Genomic DNA, 18,096 nt, shown 5'->3' on the forward strand with positions numbered 1-18,096 from the left:
ATATATTTACATTTTTATGTTTACTTATAAATAAATATTACATATATAAATGTTTATATAAAGATAATAAATGGTAAAATGTTCACATTTTGGGAATTTGGGTAAAGGATACATAGAAAATCTCTTATTTTTTAAACCATTTTGTAAGCCTGAAATAATTTCAAAGTCAAAGTATTTTTTTAACTTAATATAATCAAATGTGAAAAATTTTTAAATCCTCTCGTAGAATCCTAACCCCTTAAGAATTTTTTTTAAAGTATTAGATACTTTTTTGGTATCTAGAGCTTTTTAAAGGGAGAAATGGCCAAATTTTAAAATCTATTTTTGAGAGAATATGCGTATAAAATGTAATTTATATAGAAGAGGAAATAGGTAGGTAGGTATGTGAAGTAGTATAAAAATTGTGAGTATATAAGCAGAATGGAAAATAAAGGAAGAAAGCATACATGAAAATTAGCATTTGCTTTGGTACATACATATGTTTTTGGTATGTTATATAATAGCTCCAGTGTTTCAATGGATAGTTTCATATTTTCAGCAGTGTGGCTAAGGCAAAAGGCTACTACGTTTTCGCAGTTGCAGCGAGGAATACTTACAGGGAACACTTCTCAAGTACTGATTATATCCACCATTAGGAAAGAAATAGAAATTTGAAGTTCTAGTCACTCCCCTCTCCCCACTCCATTTGTTTCCATTTTAGGTTTCTAAATCTTTGACCTGCTGCCCCTCAATGAATACAAATGAAAACGTCTGTTGTGGAAAAAGTTGGAATGAATGCACTGAAGTCACGCATGTTTTGACATTTTACATTTAGGCACTTACAGTGTCATACATTCAAGACTTAAAACGCCTCAGATCTTCAAAGATATGGTAAAGGGCATCAGAAAGTAAGTCTTCATAAGTAAAACTTAACAAAAAGGATCATATCTAGTTCACTGCTTGGGCTATAGTCATACATATCTGCAAATCTCTTCTAAACAGAGTTAAACCCTCTGAAGGCCAAGGTTTTAGTAGTAAATAGTTGTCCTAGCTAACTACCACGAGTTAGCTGGGCTTAAGGCAAATGTGGACATTGTATCAGAAGATATCCTTCCATAGCACACAACCAACCATGACTTTTTAGAAAGGCAACACTGTTACCTATAGGTATCAGTACTCATCAATCACAAGGCTATCTGTTCAATAATTATTTAAGGTTCTACCCCTCTGAAGGCACTGTTAGCTCTATAAAGGCAAGATGTCAAGTTTACCCACCAGGAATCTCATATTTGAAGTAATATGGCATAGAGGTGTACCAAATAACTATAATACAGGATAAACAATAATTTCCATAAATGAAAGGACTAATAAGGGGCTTTCTTTTTAATTTTCCCTTTTTTGGTTCAACCTAGTCTCATTTTCCTGATTCTTCTTTGTGAAAGCCCACCTTCTTTAGTATTTATTACTTTGCTTATTATGATGGCAAGGTAATTAATACAGCAAAAATATCAAACTTTAATGATACCGAGGTTGGAATCTGTTTCTACCATTTTCTCACTCTACGACCTGTGCCACTCAATTTCTTTTCTTACTTCCCTAGAAACCAACCCCAATATCTGTCACTACCATTTCCCTGACCACTCTCGATCGATGATCCCACTTTACTCAGTGTCCTATCTTCTTGCCTTCTCAAAGATTTCCATTTCCTATTTATTCCCTTTCCTCTATCATCAGTGTCTCTGTCTCTGTCTCTCTCCATTCTCATTAGTCAAACAGCTTATAATATACCTTACCTTAAAGGGGGGGTGGGGAGGGGTGGTCATCGCTAGTGACCAACATCTTAAAGCCAATGGTTAATTTCTTTTTTAGGCTTTCTCAGCCCACATTCTCCTCTTTTCCTCCTACCCTCACTGGCTATTCCTCAATCTTCTTTCTTGGCTCTTCCTATTCTACCAGCTATCTTCCACATTGGAGTGTCCCAAAACTTGATCCCTGCTTGGCCTTCCTTTTCCTCCATCTACTCTTTTCCCATCTCATCCAGATTCTAGGCTTTAAGTATCATCTATAGACTGGTAACTCCCACATCTCCAAACCCAACCTCTCTCTGTATTTATTTACAAAACTGCTCAATGGACATCTCTACTTGGGTATCTCCACACTGCTTTTTATCAAAGATATAGAAACTGTAGGCAAAGTACTTAAGGATGAATATGATAATCTGAATTTATGCCAGTGGACTTGATAAACACATGCAGTATTTCTCATTTGCTTTAAGTCCACATTTTCAACTAGCATAGCATCTCAGACATACAGAGAGCTCCTAGTGATAGAGGCTAATGTATATAGATTAAATCTAGGAAAACAACAATTTAATAAAAACATGTTATTAAAAATAGTGTTTACAAGGCAAAGATATTCTCATAGAAAGTAATTTCATCTGATATATAAATACAGGTTAAAATAGCAGCTCTCTCCCACAATGCCATACCCATCAACTATTCTTATTATTTTTAAAAAATTTATTATGCTGACAGTGATTAACAAAATCCAATTAAGTTTCAAGTGTACAACTCAACAGGAAGTCTTATATATATATTGCATTGAGTTCGCCACCCATAGTTGGATTTCTTTTCATCACCACATATTTGACCCCTTTTACCCTTATTTACCTTCTCCCTTCCCCCCTTCCCTCTGGTAACCACTAGTCCACTGTCCATATCCATGAGTCTGTCATGTTTGCTGCTTTTAGATTTAGATCCCACATATAAGTGATACCATATGGTTTTCAACTTTTCTGTCTGGCCCGTTAACTATACCCCAAAATAGTTGCAGCTTTATTTTAATATAGAGTGTCTATATAAGACAGTGAATAAAGCTAACTTATTTTTTTTACACAAGAAATCACTTTGTAAACAGCTGATCTCAAATGTATTTACTATGTTCCATAGTAAATGAGGAAAGGTAAGAATATCATCTCAAATGTTAACAATGTATGTATACCTGAAATGTGTCTCTAAATTTGTCTTTCAAATTAGTTTGCACAAACACTTACATAAAGTGAATTATGTTCTCCTAATAAAGCAATCTGCTTATTCCAAAATCCATAAATTGAGCTGTATGGTGATCTAATTTGAACATTTTAGGACCTGAGTTTTACTACTTGTATTCACTATTTTAAGTTAAATCTCTTAAATTATCCATTTTATTTTCCTCATTAGCAAAATATGGGAGAGGGGACACCTACTACCAAATAACCTTCAAAAGACAGAAATGCATAAATGATGAAATTTGTTTTTAGTATTAGTCAATGAATCGCAACAAAGAGTTGAGGGCAAGTTCTTAGTGACCTGATCACATTATACTATTGTCTTTACAGCTCCCAGTACTGGACCACCATAACTATTACAAGCACCTAATGGAATATTTTCCACTTTTAAGGTAATGGGTTAAATGTTTTACATACATCTAGCAGCTAGATGACCCTCAAACCTATGAAAGGTCTACTATTTGCATTCCCCTTTTTACAAATGAAGAAATCTAAAGTCAAAGCTAGTGAAGTAGCAAAGCCTACATGCTGACTGCAGAACTATATTATATTATTAGCTAATACACAGAACTGGAAGCAAAGGGTAAAGAGTTTCAGAGAAACATATTTTGATTCAGTAAACTAGTAAATTTATCTGCCTAGCAACAGAAGGGGTTGTATCATGAAAAAGAGTAACAAGAGTGTTCACACTAGAGTTCTGATGATCATATCTACATTATAGAGGAAACTCCTAAACTGAATGTACAAAAATCATTGGAGTTCCTATTTTTTCCAATTTAGGACAAGATTCTTCTATGAAAAAGATACTACACTGAAAGCAGTGTGGAATATTGACTCCCAAGAGTCTGAGAGATGTCTTATTACAGACAAACCACAGGATAAAAGCTCACCTCATGAATGTTCAATAAGCTGCACCTACCCTGTATTCTGCCAGCCTTCCAGTCTTACTCTTGCTTAACCACATTAAACAGAAACATGAAAATAGATGGTGGTCAGTTCTTTCATGTGGTTATGGACTTTCAGGCAAATGAGCTCTTTAAAACCCACCTTCGAAATAAAAATAATGAAAGTAAAACATGTGATATAATTAAACCTAAACACATAAGAAAGGTGAGGTGTCTCTTTTTAAACACAAAGATGATAATTCAGGATGGCTTTCCTTCATAAATACCTGCTTACTTTAGTGTTAATATTAAAAATGCCTCTGAAAATAATTTTATTCTTTCATGTTTCACAAGCAGGTTTTTTTCTATTTTAAGTATAAATACAAGAAAACATATATAGGTTGTGTTTTATTTTGGTAACACAATGAATACAGCAACTCAGACAATTTCTGGCATAACAAATTACCACCAGACCAAAATCAAAATACAATGAAAAGGAATAAAACTGTTTTCTTGAGGAACAAAAGCTTAAATGCAATAAAAGATAGTCATCATTTATTTTCTGGTAGTTATAAAGAGTTTAAGCATTTCCTCCCAAAAGGGCAAATTAATGTTTGAGGTGCAGAAGAGGTTTCAAGTCAACAAACACAAGTACAAGTAGGACAAAGATTGCATACTTAAAAAAATAAGCAAACCAACCCTGAAATAATTATTACAGGGCAAAGCCAATGATAATGCAGGATCATTGTGAATTACAATGCATTGAATATAGCACCATCACCACTTCATACATGGAAAATAAGGTTAAAATAAAATTAAAAGATTATCCATGTGATAACAAAAGCCTGAAAATGGCCTAAATGTTCATCAATAGAGTGGTGAATAACCCTGGTACATCCACCATCCATTCAATGGAGCAGTATATGTAGTAACGAAGATGTCTGCATACTGCTCTAGAATCACCTCTAGAATATATTATTAAGTGAAAAAGCAAGACACAGAACAGTATGTTTAGTATGCTTATACACTGTATTTTCAAAATGGAAGACTCAACTAAAATGAAACATGATGATTACCCATTAAAGGAAACAGTAAGAAGAGAACAGCTATACATCTTTGAACATCCTTTTATTACAGTAACTTTGGAATGATGTGAAATGTTGCAATTTTTTTTAATGACAAAGTAAAAAAATGATTTCTAGACATTCAAAAAATAAGAACTATCAAATTGGTGATGGCATAAATACACAAATAAAGTTAAACTAAACAAAACTATAATAGATTGACAGATCTGAAATCTGGTAATCTTATGATTATTTAGAGCCCGATATTTTTAAAAAAATAAGGACTGTGTATTAAGTAATATTAAAGAATTATTGCCAATTGCACTAGGTATAATGGTATTGTGGTTATTTTTTTAAAAAGCTTTTACCTCTTAGAGATATAAAGTATGAAATGACAGAATATCTGGGGTGCTTTAAAATACTCCGGAAACAACAAAGAGTAGGGGATTGATAAAACCAGAATGGCAGAATGTTAATAACTGTTGAAGCTGGATGAGTACACTAGGTGGGGGCAAGGGGATGTTCATTATTCTCTCTCGTATGAATGTTTGAAATTTTCGAGAATAAAATTTTTTAATGTTTAATTGCAATATGAAAGAGAATAACAAATCCCCCAAACAAACAAACAAGAGACCATATGTGCACATGCAGTAGGCAGAGAGAGTTGGTGATTAGAAGTGTGTTGGCAAAATGTATGTATTCCAGTTAATACATGATTACCCACCCACCTGCAATCGCAGCCCATTCGCCTGACTGTGGCTGAGCCCTATTCCCTTGACCCAAGAAGAAGTAATCACCATGATTCATTCATCTGATTTAGACTTTCTACAGTTGCAAAAATTTCAGCCCTCAACAATAAACAAAAATATCACAAATATATAACCACAGTGAGTATGTTATGATGGAAAATATTTTCCATAAATTAACTTTTGCCGAATAGCATCAACACATAGTTCTACTTTAGGGTCATTTAATTTTAAAAGACTCACAGTGAGAAATTTTTTAAAAAACCAAAAAACTGAGCAACAGTTAGATATAAAACTGTTTTGTGTTTGAGAATATTAATAGTCTGAATATTTAAATACATGTTCCACCCATTTGCCAATCTTTTATGATAAGACACCACAGTGCTAAATTTTCATTTCCTATGAAAATTATCTTTTGAGTTCTTGAAGTAAACATAAAAGCAATAGAGCACTCTGTATATTTTTTTGCAAATTAGGAATCTGGTTGCAATTTCCACTTCTAGATACCAAATTCCAGATATGTATATAATAATTACATATAACATATAATAATAAAGCTAGTTAATCTATAAAAGAGAATTTCATCAGAACTATCCCATGAGTTTTTTGTTTGTTTTATGTCTCAAATGTCAAGTTATATTATACCAGAATTAAAGAAAGTACAGTTGGTCCACAGCCCTAGCCATCAAGTTGCTAACCACTTTTAAAACATTCTAGTAATCACAGAGGGATGTTAAGTATCATCCATAGATAGCTCACTAGAAAAGGTCAAATGTTATGCTTCACAACAAAGAAATATTGCAAATTGACAAAGCAGATGTATCCCTCACAGAAACAACAAAAAGTAAAAACAGAAGGACTATGATTTGGAAGTAATAACAATAGCTAACATATCCAAAAGTCAAACTAGGCAGCTAGCTTTCATGCCTACATTCACAGTAAAAGCACTGAAAATCAAAGCTGACACAGTATAAACACCATTAACTACTATGATGAAAAGAACTATATAGTTCAGCCTGAGTTTTCTATTCTAGGGCCTTTCTAGTGTCTTCTATCCTTAACGCATGTCCCAATTTCTCTTCTCACATATGTTTTCAAAACACCAGATGGGGAGGCATTACCGTATAATACATAGGTTAAGAGTAAAAGCTTGAAAGTTAGTCACCTAGACTTGGATATCATCTCCAATATTTTAACACATTTTAACCAATGTCAGTAAGAGAAACAGTAATCACAGAGATTATAAAACTAAAACAGTAGTGCTATATTTACTTCAAAGAGAGGATGAAAGAAAAATGTCTATTTAAAATCTTCTATATAGTGCCTGGCACATAGTTAGAGCTCAATAAATGGGAACTGTTAGTAACTTGAATTACATATTTGTAAGATTATTTGATTAACAAGTCTACTATTAGAAAATAAGCATAAATAGTAAGGGCCTTGCTCATTGTTTTTTAATCTCCATATTGATAAGGCACACAGTAAAAAATTTTGAACAAATGAGAAGTGGAGGTAGGAGATGAAAGGTAGAGAGATACTGAGGAGAATGGGAGAAATGTGGAGCAGGCACAGAGGGTAAAGGGAGTTAACACAACTGTAGTCTTCAGGCCAGTGCCAGCTGGCTAAGTTTGTTACACATCCACAAGCACAGAAGTTAAGACAAAAGTTTGGAAACTTTTACAGCAATCTGACCTTGACCAGTGATCAGTAGAGGCTCATGTTTTTTAAGCTTTTTATTTTGAAATAAAAGATTGACAGAAGTTGAAAAATATAGTACGAGGAATCACTCTACTCTCCACCCAGCCCCTTCCAACAGTGACAATTTATATAGCTATGGTCCAATGTCAAAACCAGGAAACTGACATTGCTATATTACTGTTAACCAGATTAGACCTTATCCAGTTTTTACCATTCCTTTTAACCTGCATTCATATTCATTTGTGTGTGTGTAGTTCTATGAAATTTTATTCTATGTTTAGATTGATGTAGCCACCACCACAATCGATACATGACTATTTCATCAGTAGCACTGTATTCCGAATGCCTGAATTTTTCACTTCATTTTTCTAGGAATTCATTTTTATTGTATGTTTTAAAAGTATCAGTCCATGGTAGAATGAAAAAAAAAAAAAAGAAAAAGAAAAAAGGGCCTGGTCTTTCACCACAATTCAAGAAACACTAAACTAGAACATGCATAAATTAGCTTTATCCTATCTGGAACCCCTTATTTCCAAATAATTGATAATTGGATTTATTTTTCTCCTATGGGATAGTAAATAATCTTAAATTGAAGCACAAAGTCCCAACTTTTTCTATGTTAGGGTTTTACTGCTACCTATTAACGTTCTATTCTTCACTCCTTAGTCTTTTACTCCTGTTGTACCCTAGAGATCAAGATAAACAAAAGTCAGGATTTCATTCTTTACGCCTCCACAAGAGTGCAATATGCGGGGAATAAATAGACACTGTGATCCTAAAAAAAGTGAGGGGTGGGGCTCCAGAAACTTCACAATGCCCATCCAAAAATCTTCCTTTAGATTTCTTTTTCATCTTCCTATATTCCTGAAAATACACTAGAATCATTCTTACCTGGAACTCTGAGAAATTTTCTTTCAGCTCCTAGCCCACATTTTCTACACTCTTGTTTGTGAAAGTATGATTAGGACCTTGTAATCTACATTTCCCCTCTGAACACTAATAGCATGTGCTGGAGGAAGACTGAAAGGCTGGAAGAGGGAATGTGCTCCTTTCTGTTAGTCACAGTTCCTATGTGTACTGACCCATCAATCATCAATGCATTTCACCCTGGTGCTGATGCTGGTTTCTACCTTTTTTCCACAATCCCGGACCAGCCTGACTGCAATTCCTCATAGACAAAAGCACCAGTAGTTCAGTACCCACTTCCTCAGAGGTCTCAGCTCTAGGGGGCCCTACTCCAAGCTTCTAGGTTCTGGTAACCACACCCTCTTCCCTTTTTTCTCCCAGTCCTCGGGTGAGTATAGCTACTTCCTGCCTTTCTCTGTTACCTCAGTGTAACATATTCTCAGTTCTCCAAAACCCAATTCCTTACATTAAATTATTTTCTTGACTGATATAGAATAAAACAACCTGAACATTCATGCCAACCCGAACAAGTCTGATCCCATCTGATGATCTTGGAAGCTAAGCAGGGTCAGCCTGGTTAGTACTTGGATGGGAAACCACCTAGGAAGACCAGGTGCTGTAGGCATAAAAAATAAAAAATAAGGGATTGTAAGCTGACAAGGTCCTTGCAATCTGTAAGGTCAACCAAGGGTTGCCTTAGAAAAATAAAATAAATAAATAACCTGAAAACCTCTTTTCTTAAAAGCTTAAGGAGAAACATAAAATAGACATAATTATTCCAACCTAACTGTGATATTCATCACTCTAATGCCAAACTGGGGTGCAGGCCACTCTAAAAAGCGTAAAACGGGGATGAGCCATGCTGTACTGAAAACTTAAGATTTTCACGTCACAATACCTACTTTCGATTTTTTTTTAACCATTTAAAAAACAAAATCATTCTTAGTTCACAGGCTGTACTAAAACACACAGGCAGGCTGGATTCAGCCCACTGGCCAATTTACCATCCCCTGATCTAAATTGTGCCTCTTACAAAATCAAAATATTATATTCATTGATGGGCTCAAAAAAATTACTTTAGTATACCTAGGCTTAAACTATAACTAACCTGAAACTTCACTGAAACAGAAGAGTGTCACTCTCAAACTTTCTTTTAATGAATACAAAAGAAAATTTACTAACAGAGAAATTTTAAAGTATGACCTAGGTTCTTTTTAAGTATCTGCCAGCCTTATATACCTTTTCTTCTACCTTGGCAGTACCATAAAATAAGCACTGGTTTTAACATTAACTGTGAACAATACAAATTTATGAATCAGAGAACCATTAAGTTAGGGTCTTAGTGATGTTCAACTTAGAATAACTTAGGTTATCATAATAATGGTCCCATTTTCCAAACAATTATTTAAGGAGAGAACACATCTACAGACATTCAAGCAAGTTAATATGTAGCCTCTCCTGTTAATCCACAACTACTTTGATTCCCTAGTGTCATCAATGAGGAATGATGTCTCTTTGGTATCTTATGCTCCCACCAATTCGTTCATTATTGCTACTTGTGAGCTCTGTCCACTTGTCCAAAAACCATGAGTTCAGGTCCTAAGAGTACCCTCGGACTACAAACTACCTCACCACCTAGACACAGCCTGCACTGATAACAAAAGTAACACAAGCGGCATAAAATAGTATGTGTGACATGACAAAGACATAAAATAAGCATTACCACTCTCAACAAAAGGTAAATTATCTATAGCGAAACAGATGAACTTTGAGGTACAATAAAAGATTTTGTTAGAAATAGGTGAAAATGTACTCCTGAAGTTTTCCCCAAGGTAAGCTTAAAGAGACATACTCTTTAAGCTTAAGTTTACCATGTCCATTAAAAAATAAAACAAAACTTTTGTTGTATAATCATTCAGGAAACCAATTGTCACAACTATGAAAAGTACAGTATAGTCTTTTTGGCAAATTAACAGCAGCTTGTGTAAGAAAGTAGCTGACTATCAACACATTGAAACAGTGGTAGCTGAATATAAAACCAGTGTTTCCCCAAATATAGTACTGCTCCCATGTATCAGGGAGACAATGAAACCGCCAATACCTTGTGCTCACCTTTATTTGACTACTTTTCTTCCTTATTAAACAATAATAGCATCAGAGTATATCACATTGAGGCAGGAGTTGGAAACTGACTGTGACAGGCCATTTTTTTCAGCTGTGCATATGGTAACTGAAAAATTTGTTAGCTATGTGCTTTTTGTGAAATGTACCCATTGCTTAATGTATGCTTATTTTTGTCATTACTATTTTTCTATATAAATGTTTTTAAGGATGTGTTTGCATGCATATGTATTGTTATAATCCTCCAACTTTTAAGAAACTTTGGGTGGTTACTAATACAAAGCATCAACTAACAAAAGCTAACATTTCACTGGAGCCTATGCATTCATCCGTTCTTTAACATGATTTAGACTTGTTTGGTTCTGTTACTAGGACCTCAGGCATTTTGTAGCTCCATATCCTAGAAAATACAAAGACCATGATGAATATGTTAGAGAGACTTACTCTTTTAAATGGAGGAATCCCAGCTACTGGCAGCTGGGGGTACACAGTAGTATGTGCTTAGTAAATGTTTCAGTTGGCTTGATTCTTCATAACTATCATTATTTCGCCACAGAAGCGGTACCATAAAAACTGTAGTTTACATTATAGAGTTGGTATATTTTGGTCTAGAATTGATAAATTAATAGAAGAGTTATATTTTTAAACAGGAAATTTTAGAAAGTCTTTGTGTGTTACCGAGATCAGAACAAATGGATTTTAATACAAAGGGTTTTTGCGGCCATCTATATAATTTATGAAAAATCATGCTAGCTCTACGTTAACACAAAACTCATAAAAACTTTAAGCCTGGCATGCATCATCTGCCTACTAGAGAGTATATAATTTATAACTATTCTCCAAGAGGCCAAATATTAGACAAGATTCAAAATACAAGTTAGTCCATAGTTCTTCAAAGAGCTAATCAGGAAGCAAATATTGGTGATTACTATATAGCCCTCCCCAAAGAAAGGCTCTAACTCTACTTAGTAGGAAGTGGGCAGCAAGAAGGGCTATAGTCAGAAACCAGGTTTGCTCCAGGTTCTTGCAAGCCCAGCAGGCTCCCAATAAGCAGACCTCCCAACAGCTTGCCAGCATGATCACACTCCTACCAACACCCACACACCATCTCAAAGATATTTTCACTTGTGAGATGTTAGCATCTGACAGAAAAAGCATTCTAAAAGCATCTATAGGAATTTACACCAATTTTAAACCTCAATCTAAGTGACCAATGTATTTGGAAAAGACACTGAAGCAAAAGTTAGCTTGATTACTGTATATTGGTTAGCTAAGAGAATGCTTATTCTTAGGTAATATTATGAAATATTTAAGGGCGAAGGGTCATAATGGAACTGACTCTCAAATGGTTCAGACTAAAATAAACAGCTGTGTGTGTGTGTGTGTATTTATGTACATTTTTAATATAGAAAGAGAAAGCCAACATGGCAAAATCTCAATTACTAGTTAATGTAGAAGAAAAGTATATGGGAAGCCATTACATTATTCTTGCAACTTTGAAATTTTTTTCAAAAATAAAAGGCTTTTTTTCCCCCTAAAAAGTGGATCTCAGAGGGGAAAAAAAAGATTCTAAACCTGATTTTCAGAGTCTAGATGTAAATGGTTCAGTTTCCCATGTAAATTGTCTCTCAGGGTCTTAATTGCCCTTAGTGCATTACAAAATTAGATACTCTGTAGTACTATGGAAGAATTAACAGAAATGATGAAGGGGGTCAACTTTTGATTCTCTAACCCAGGCTAGCCATCTTTTGCCATCCAGCATACGACCATTCTTGCTTCTCTGCAAAAATTGACAATGCTCATGGAACAACACTGAATAGCAATTATTATTTATTATTAATAAATAATAATTTATATTTATTATAATATCTGTTAAAGAGTAAATCATAATGCATTTCCATTTTTTTAAGAGGAATAGATTGAATCAATCACTCACTACAGTAAAAGGTAGCAGAAAAAAAATTTGGGAGTAACAAAGTTCCACAAAGGAAATTAGTCAAGTATGATAGACAGAGATACATAGATACATAAATAATATTACATGTATAAACTATGTCTTGGCAGTTTGGACATTTCTTAGGAAAACACAACTATATCAACAGTTGCTTGATACCTTGCTAAAGATATAATGTTTCAACAGAAGAATAGTCCTCCAGAAATATAGAAAAGGCAACAGCAAAGAGAGACCTGAATACTGGAGAAATATACTCTATCCTAAGTATTAGGATAGTACATCAAGCTTTCTGTACTCACCAGAACACCTTCCAAGTAATATTTTGGCCTTCCATGTCCCTTAGTAGCCTAAAGAGGGTACACTACAAAGCTATTTCTCTTACAAAATAACAAAAATTTTGTTCATGTATTGTCTGCAAAACTACTAAATATCTAAACCACATGGAATCTGGTGATCGCATTATAATACTTTCTCTTAATTGGCTTCCTAGGGCATCTCTACCTCCACTGTAGCTAAGGTGAATTATCAGAATCCTCAGAATTTGACTATCCTCTCAGCTTTATATTTTATTTGACGCTGAAATATTTTTGCCAGTAAATAAACTTTTGCCAAATTTACCATGCTTTTCATATCATGGTGCCTTGTAAAGAAAGAACTGTTCTTTCTAGCTGCATCTTTACAACCAATACTAATCCTAATTCTTAAATCCTCATAAAACTCTTTGCAGAAAATACTATTATGATCACCACTTTATAAATAAAGACCCAAGGCACAGAATCATAACAAAACTTGCCCAGGTTCATAATGCTATTAAATAAAAGAGGCAAGATTCTAAACCAGGAGTTATGGCTCCAGAGCTCAGAGCTTTAACTTTATTCGTGCCTTGGGCCACTTTGGCAGTCTGATGAACCCTGCAGATTCCTTCTCAACTTAATATGTTTAAATGTATAAAATAAAATACATGTGATTTACAAAGGAGACCAGTTAACACTGGGGACAAAAAACCCCAAATGTGTGATATAGTAATATATGTACTTCTTAATCTAGTGGTGGATCTTCATATCTACTGTAATTTTGATGTAATGAGGAACATAAATAACATTTTGAAATATCTACAATAACAATATAAAGACATCTGTGATTTCTACTAGTAGCAAAAATACAGATGATGTTAATAGTACTGTAGTTTACTGTTTACATTAGTAATGAAAAGAAATGCTAACTTCTAGTTAAAGGTTAGTGAAGAAGTGATTTTCCCCCTAAGTTTATGGATGCTATCCATGTTAAGACCCCTACATTGCACACTATAACAATTCTCTTAACACTGCAGTTTAAAAGGACCCATCCCGGGTCCTTCTCTCTTTCCACACTGGATTGCTTGGTGATCTCATCCAGTCTAGTGGCTTTGAATACCACCTAAATTGATGACAACAAAATTTATCTCTAGTCTAGACCTTTCCCCTTAACTCCAGGCTTGGTATCAATTCAACCCGAATGTCTAACAGGCATCACAAACTTTCACGTCTAAAACTGAATTAATCTATACCCTAAACTTGCTCTTCTCACAGTCATCCCTATCTCAGTTGATAACAACTCAATCTTTCTAATTGCTCAGACCAAAAACCTTGGATTCATCCTTGGCCCCTCTCTCAAATGCCACATCTGATCTTATCAACAAATCATATTGGTTTGATCTTCAAAATATATCCAGAATTCAACTATTGCTCACTATCTCCTGTTACGTTACCACCTTGGTACAAGTCACCAGCCTCTCTCTCCTAGATTACTAACTTCCTTACAAGTCTCCCTTCTCCTATCACTTTTTCCCTCCTGTAAACTGAGTGATCCTTCTGAAGCTGAAAGCAAACCATGTCACCCCTCTGTTGAAAGCTCCAGGAAAAGTTCTTAGAATAGCTCCATGAAGACTGCGAAATCTATACCCCACCCGGACTTAATCTACTATTACTCTTGTTTGTTCATTCCATTCTAGCCATACTGGGCAGAATTTACTAGGTCTGCCTCAGTGTTTTGGAACTAGTCCCTCTACTTGGAATGCTTTCCCACGAGTTATCAACATGGCTAACTCCCTCCCCTTTAAGTCTTTGCCTATTTCTGTCTCAAGAAGTCCACCTTATTTTAAATTGCAACATCTCTAGAAATTCTGGATCCCCTCTGCCCTGCTCCATTTTTCAAAGCACTTACCTTTGAACATTCTGTATTATTTCTTGTTTATCACCCCTCACTAGTGGATGCCCACAAGGGCACAATTTCTTTGTTTTGTATACTCCCTAGTGTGCCTATTTTGGGCACAAAATAGACATGCAAATTCAAAGAACAGCAATTCAATCACTGTAAAGTACTTGCCTGTCTCTAAAAGAGCTCACTGAAGACTGGCTCTAATTTGCAGTGTCCTCAACACCTGGCCCTGAGCCTGCCCAAGAGCAGACACCTAATGCAGATACTCAGGTGATTACAGCCATTTTCACCTGAAACACAATCCTATATGCAACAGGAAAAATGCTAGGTCTTACAGCTGTGCCTGATTAAAGAGTGAGTACAAGACAAATACAGAACACCAGGTTCCAAGTTTTACTTCATACTAAATTTACATGTCGTGCTTCAATGTCTTCGTGTAACTAAGAACCATTTCAAACTATCTAAAGTCTAAAAAGGGCACTTGGTCATTCCTTCCTCCAGACACGTCACTCCTTCCCAAGCCCACCTAAACTTTTCATGTTTGACTTAAAATCCTAACTCTTAAGTTTTCCCTGATGACCCCAGCTAGAAGCACTTACATGTGCCACAGTCTGTGCCGAGTGGTTTTCAAACATTATTCTCATTCAGTCCTCCCAAAAGTTCTATACGGTTGCTACCGTTATACCTATTTCAGAGATGAGAAAACCCAAGCTTAGAGAGATGAAGTCACTTGTTCAAGGTTCAACTAGTGTTTAAACCTAATTTTTTAACTCTATACTAGACTGCTTTTCTCTCTCCAGTTGTATACATGCTACCTTATATGTACTACCTTGTAGGGTCTGCTGTCACTTCAGTTCCCTAGGCATCAGTTTCTGCTTCTGTAAAACAGGTGATATTGTTCAGGATGCCCACCAAGATCCCTTCCAATTCTTACAGTATTATGACCGAAAACATTTTATAACTTTTTACAGTCCAGGCAGGTCAGTACATACACAGAGACAAATTTCGGAACTTACTTATGTCACTATTAGAAATCCAAGGAAATAAAGACAGAAAAGCAGTGAAAAAAAAAACCAAAAAAACCCCTCTAAAACCTATGTAAAACAATAGAACGTTCTTGATTCCTCTCCACTTACGTCTATCATGTCTATCAAGATGCACTTGAGTCCGTTTTCCCACATAATACGAAAAATTATATTTTCCCCCTAAGAGTGTAATGATGTGTATGGCCTGGAAAGGAACTGAAAGCAGGCACTTAGCCCATTCAGGGGCTACCATGTAATTTGTACAGAACAAATGTTCAATAAGTTTATTGGACCATGACAGAATCTTTTTTTTTTTTTTAGGTTTTCCAAGTCCCAAACCAAAAGTCTATATAACATGAGCTTTGTAATTCAACTGATTGTGCAGCAAATCAAAACAATCTAATTAAGGTATTGTTAACCTATAAGCAAGAAGCCATGAAAGGAGAAAGCCATGTTGAGAAAACTTACTATTGCAAATAAGAGTTGGGTTTTGTTTTAGAAAGACAGAATAATTGTTTCTCTTTTTGTTCAGAGATAACTTCTGCGTTGCCACTGAACCTAAGAAATATCAAGTAAGATCCAGACATTTCTGGACCAAGATGGAAAAACTTGACAAAGGGTTCAAAAATAAAGAGCCACAGCAGAATTAAGGTAAAATGTGTCCAAAGAGGAAATCTATTGGTATCACTCTGATCATAAAAGTGACAGTTTCATTTGAAACCCCTATCAATGTTAAGTGAGCCCCGTCGTAGATCTACACTTCAACCAACGCCAGCAAATAAAGTTTAAGAACAGCTTTGTAAAACAATAGTCTTGAGAGGGTGTAGGCAAAGAAGTGAATCCAGGCTCTGGAAAGGAAGCTCCCCGAGGTATCAGATACAGTAGCAGACACGGCCCTTTACAAAAATGTAAAAATGTCCTAGGCTGAAAAAAATACAATTGGATGAAACTCTATTTCGGTTTTCTAGAATACTGTCTCTTCAGGGAATCCTCACACAATTCTCGGTTTTTCAGTCAGTCTTCACCAGTGATATTGAAAGTCGTCCGTTTAGGGTGAGAGGTTCCTGTTACCAAGGAAGCAGGGTCCTTTCGAAAGTGCGCGGATCCCTTAATCTGGAAGAGAATGTGTGCCCCTCCGAAGGCTTTCACTTTCGAGTGGAAAAACAACCCCGGTGTCACCTCAACATCGGGGCCACACAAACCTCGCCACCATTACAAAACCGAAGTGCCAAAGGTGCAGAATCTGAAGCCGGAAGCACTACGAGGCCAGGATCGAGTTCCAGCAGAAAAATATTCAACCCGAGAGTGCAGCGCGGGCCCCTCCGCGGCCACGGGCCGAGCGACGCGCGCTAGGCCCTTCCGGTCCGAGCCGCCGTCGCCGGGAGGCCGGGCGACGGGTCGGGCTTCCACCCGAGCCCGGGGATTCGCGGCCTACTCTCGCCGGTGCCCTCTCGCCCAGTCCGGCACCGGCAGCTCCTCTGACTCGCCACCGTCGCCTGCAGCGCGGCCTGAGCGCGCCGCGGGGAGCAGGAGGAGACCTCCGAGCCTCGGGCCGGCCAGGTCGCTGCGGACACAGCGGCGGCAGCGGAGGCCGTGGCCGCCCCTCCCCCATCGGCCGGGCCCAACCGCCGCTGCGACGCGAGCAGCGGCGCCAACGTCGGGCCCAACTGCCGGCGCCCGGCGGCCCTGGCGAGGCGGCGGCGCGGGCCTGCTCCCCACGCCGCCCGCGCCAGTCCACGGCGGGCCCGTTACTCCTCGCGCCGGGCCGCGCCGCCGCCCGTCAGGACGCGTCGCCCCTCCGCTCGGGCTGAGGCGGCCGACGGCAGCGGGAGGCCGTGGAGCTGATACTTACTCAGGGGTCGGGTGCTCGGGGTCGTAGAAATCCCCCATCTTCGGAGGCGGCTGCGGCGGCAGCTGCTTCATCTGGAGCGGCTGGAGGTGGCGACGCGAGCCCCCTCCCCGCGGCAGGACGACGCGAGGGAGGGGAGGGGAGGGGACGAGGCCGCTGGTCCGACCGCGGCGGCGGCGGCGGCAGGGGCGGCCCGCGTCGCTTGCTCGCTCGCTCCCTCCCACCCTCCCTCCGGCGCCCGCCCGCTGCTCTCTCCCCCACACTCTCACTCGGGGAGCGACGCGCACCCCGCCCGCTTCGCAGCATCACAGGCCCGGCCCCTTAAAGAGACACGCACGGGCCGCGCGTCCGCCGCCGCCAGTCGGCGCGTCCGCAGCTGCCGGTCGACCCCAGGCGGGCGCGGGCGGGGCTAGGCGCAGCCCGCCGCCCGGCCGGGCCCTGCGAGCGGCTTCCCGGAACAATACGCGCCGGGCCCGAACGCCGTGGGCCCGCCCCGGACCCGGAGAGGCGGCGCCGCGACACCTCCCTCGGACCCATGCGGGCGTCCGGGGACTGAAGCGTGACCCGGCGCGCCCCAGGGTTTTTGGCGGGCGACGCTGGGAGAACCACCCGAACCCACCGGGGACAC

The 18,096-nt window shown here is 38.2% G+C and overlaps 1 protein-coding gene across 4 annotated transcripts in view; it reads right to left on the reverse strand.

The window, feature by feature from the left end:
• Window positions 1-17,717, reverse strand: part of SETD2 (SET domain containing 2, histone lysine methyltransferase) — a 100,071-nt gene extending 82,354 nt beyond the window's left edge. For 2 of the 4 annotated variants that reach the window (XM_039837579.1, XM_039837578.1), the window contains exon 1: window positions 17,472-17,700. In XM_039837579.1, the coding sequence (XP_039693513.1) occupies window positions 17,472-17,542 (71 nt within the window). In that variant the 5' untranslated portion in view covers window positions 17,543-17,700. Of the gene's footprint in view, window positions 1-17,471 lie in introns of all 4 variants that reach the window. The other 2 variants (XM_039837581.1, XM_039837580.1) reach the window with 2 other exon arrangements.
• Window positions 17,718-18,096: the final 379 nt, after the last annotated feature.

This window comes from Pteropus medius, unplaced genomic scaffold (assembly GCF_902729225.1).
Source record: "Pteropus medius unplaced genomic scaffold, Ma_sr-lr_union100, whole genome shotgun sequence".
NCBI classification, from domain to species: Eukaryota; Metazoa; Chordata; class Mammalia; order Chiroptera; family Pteropodidae; genus Pteropus; species Pteropus medius.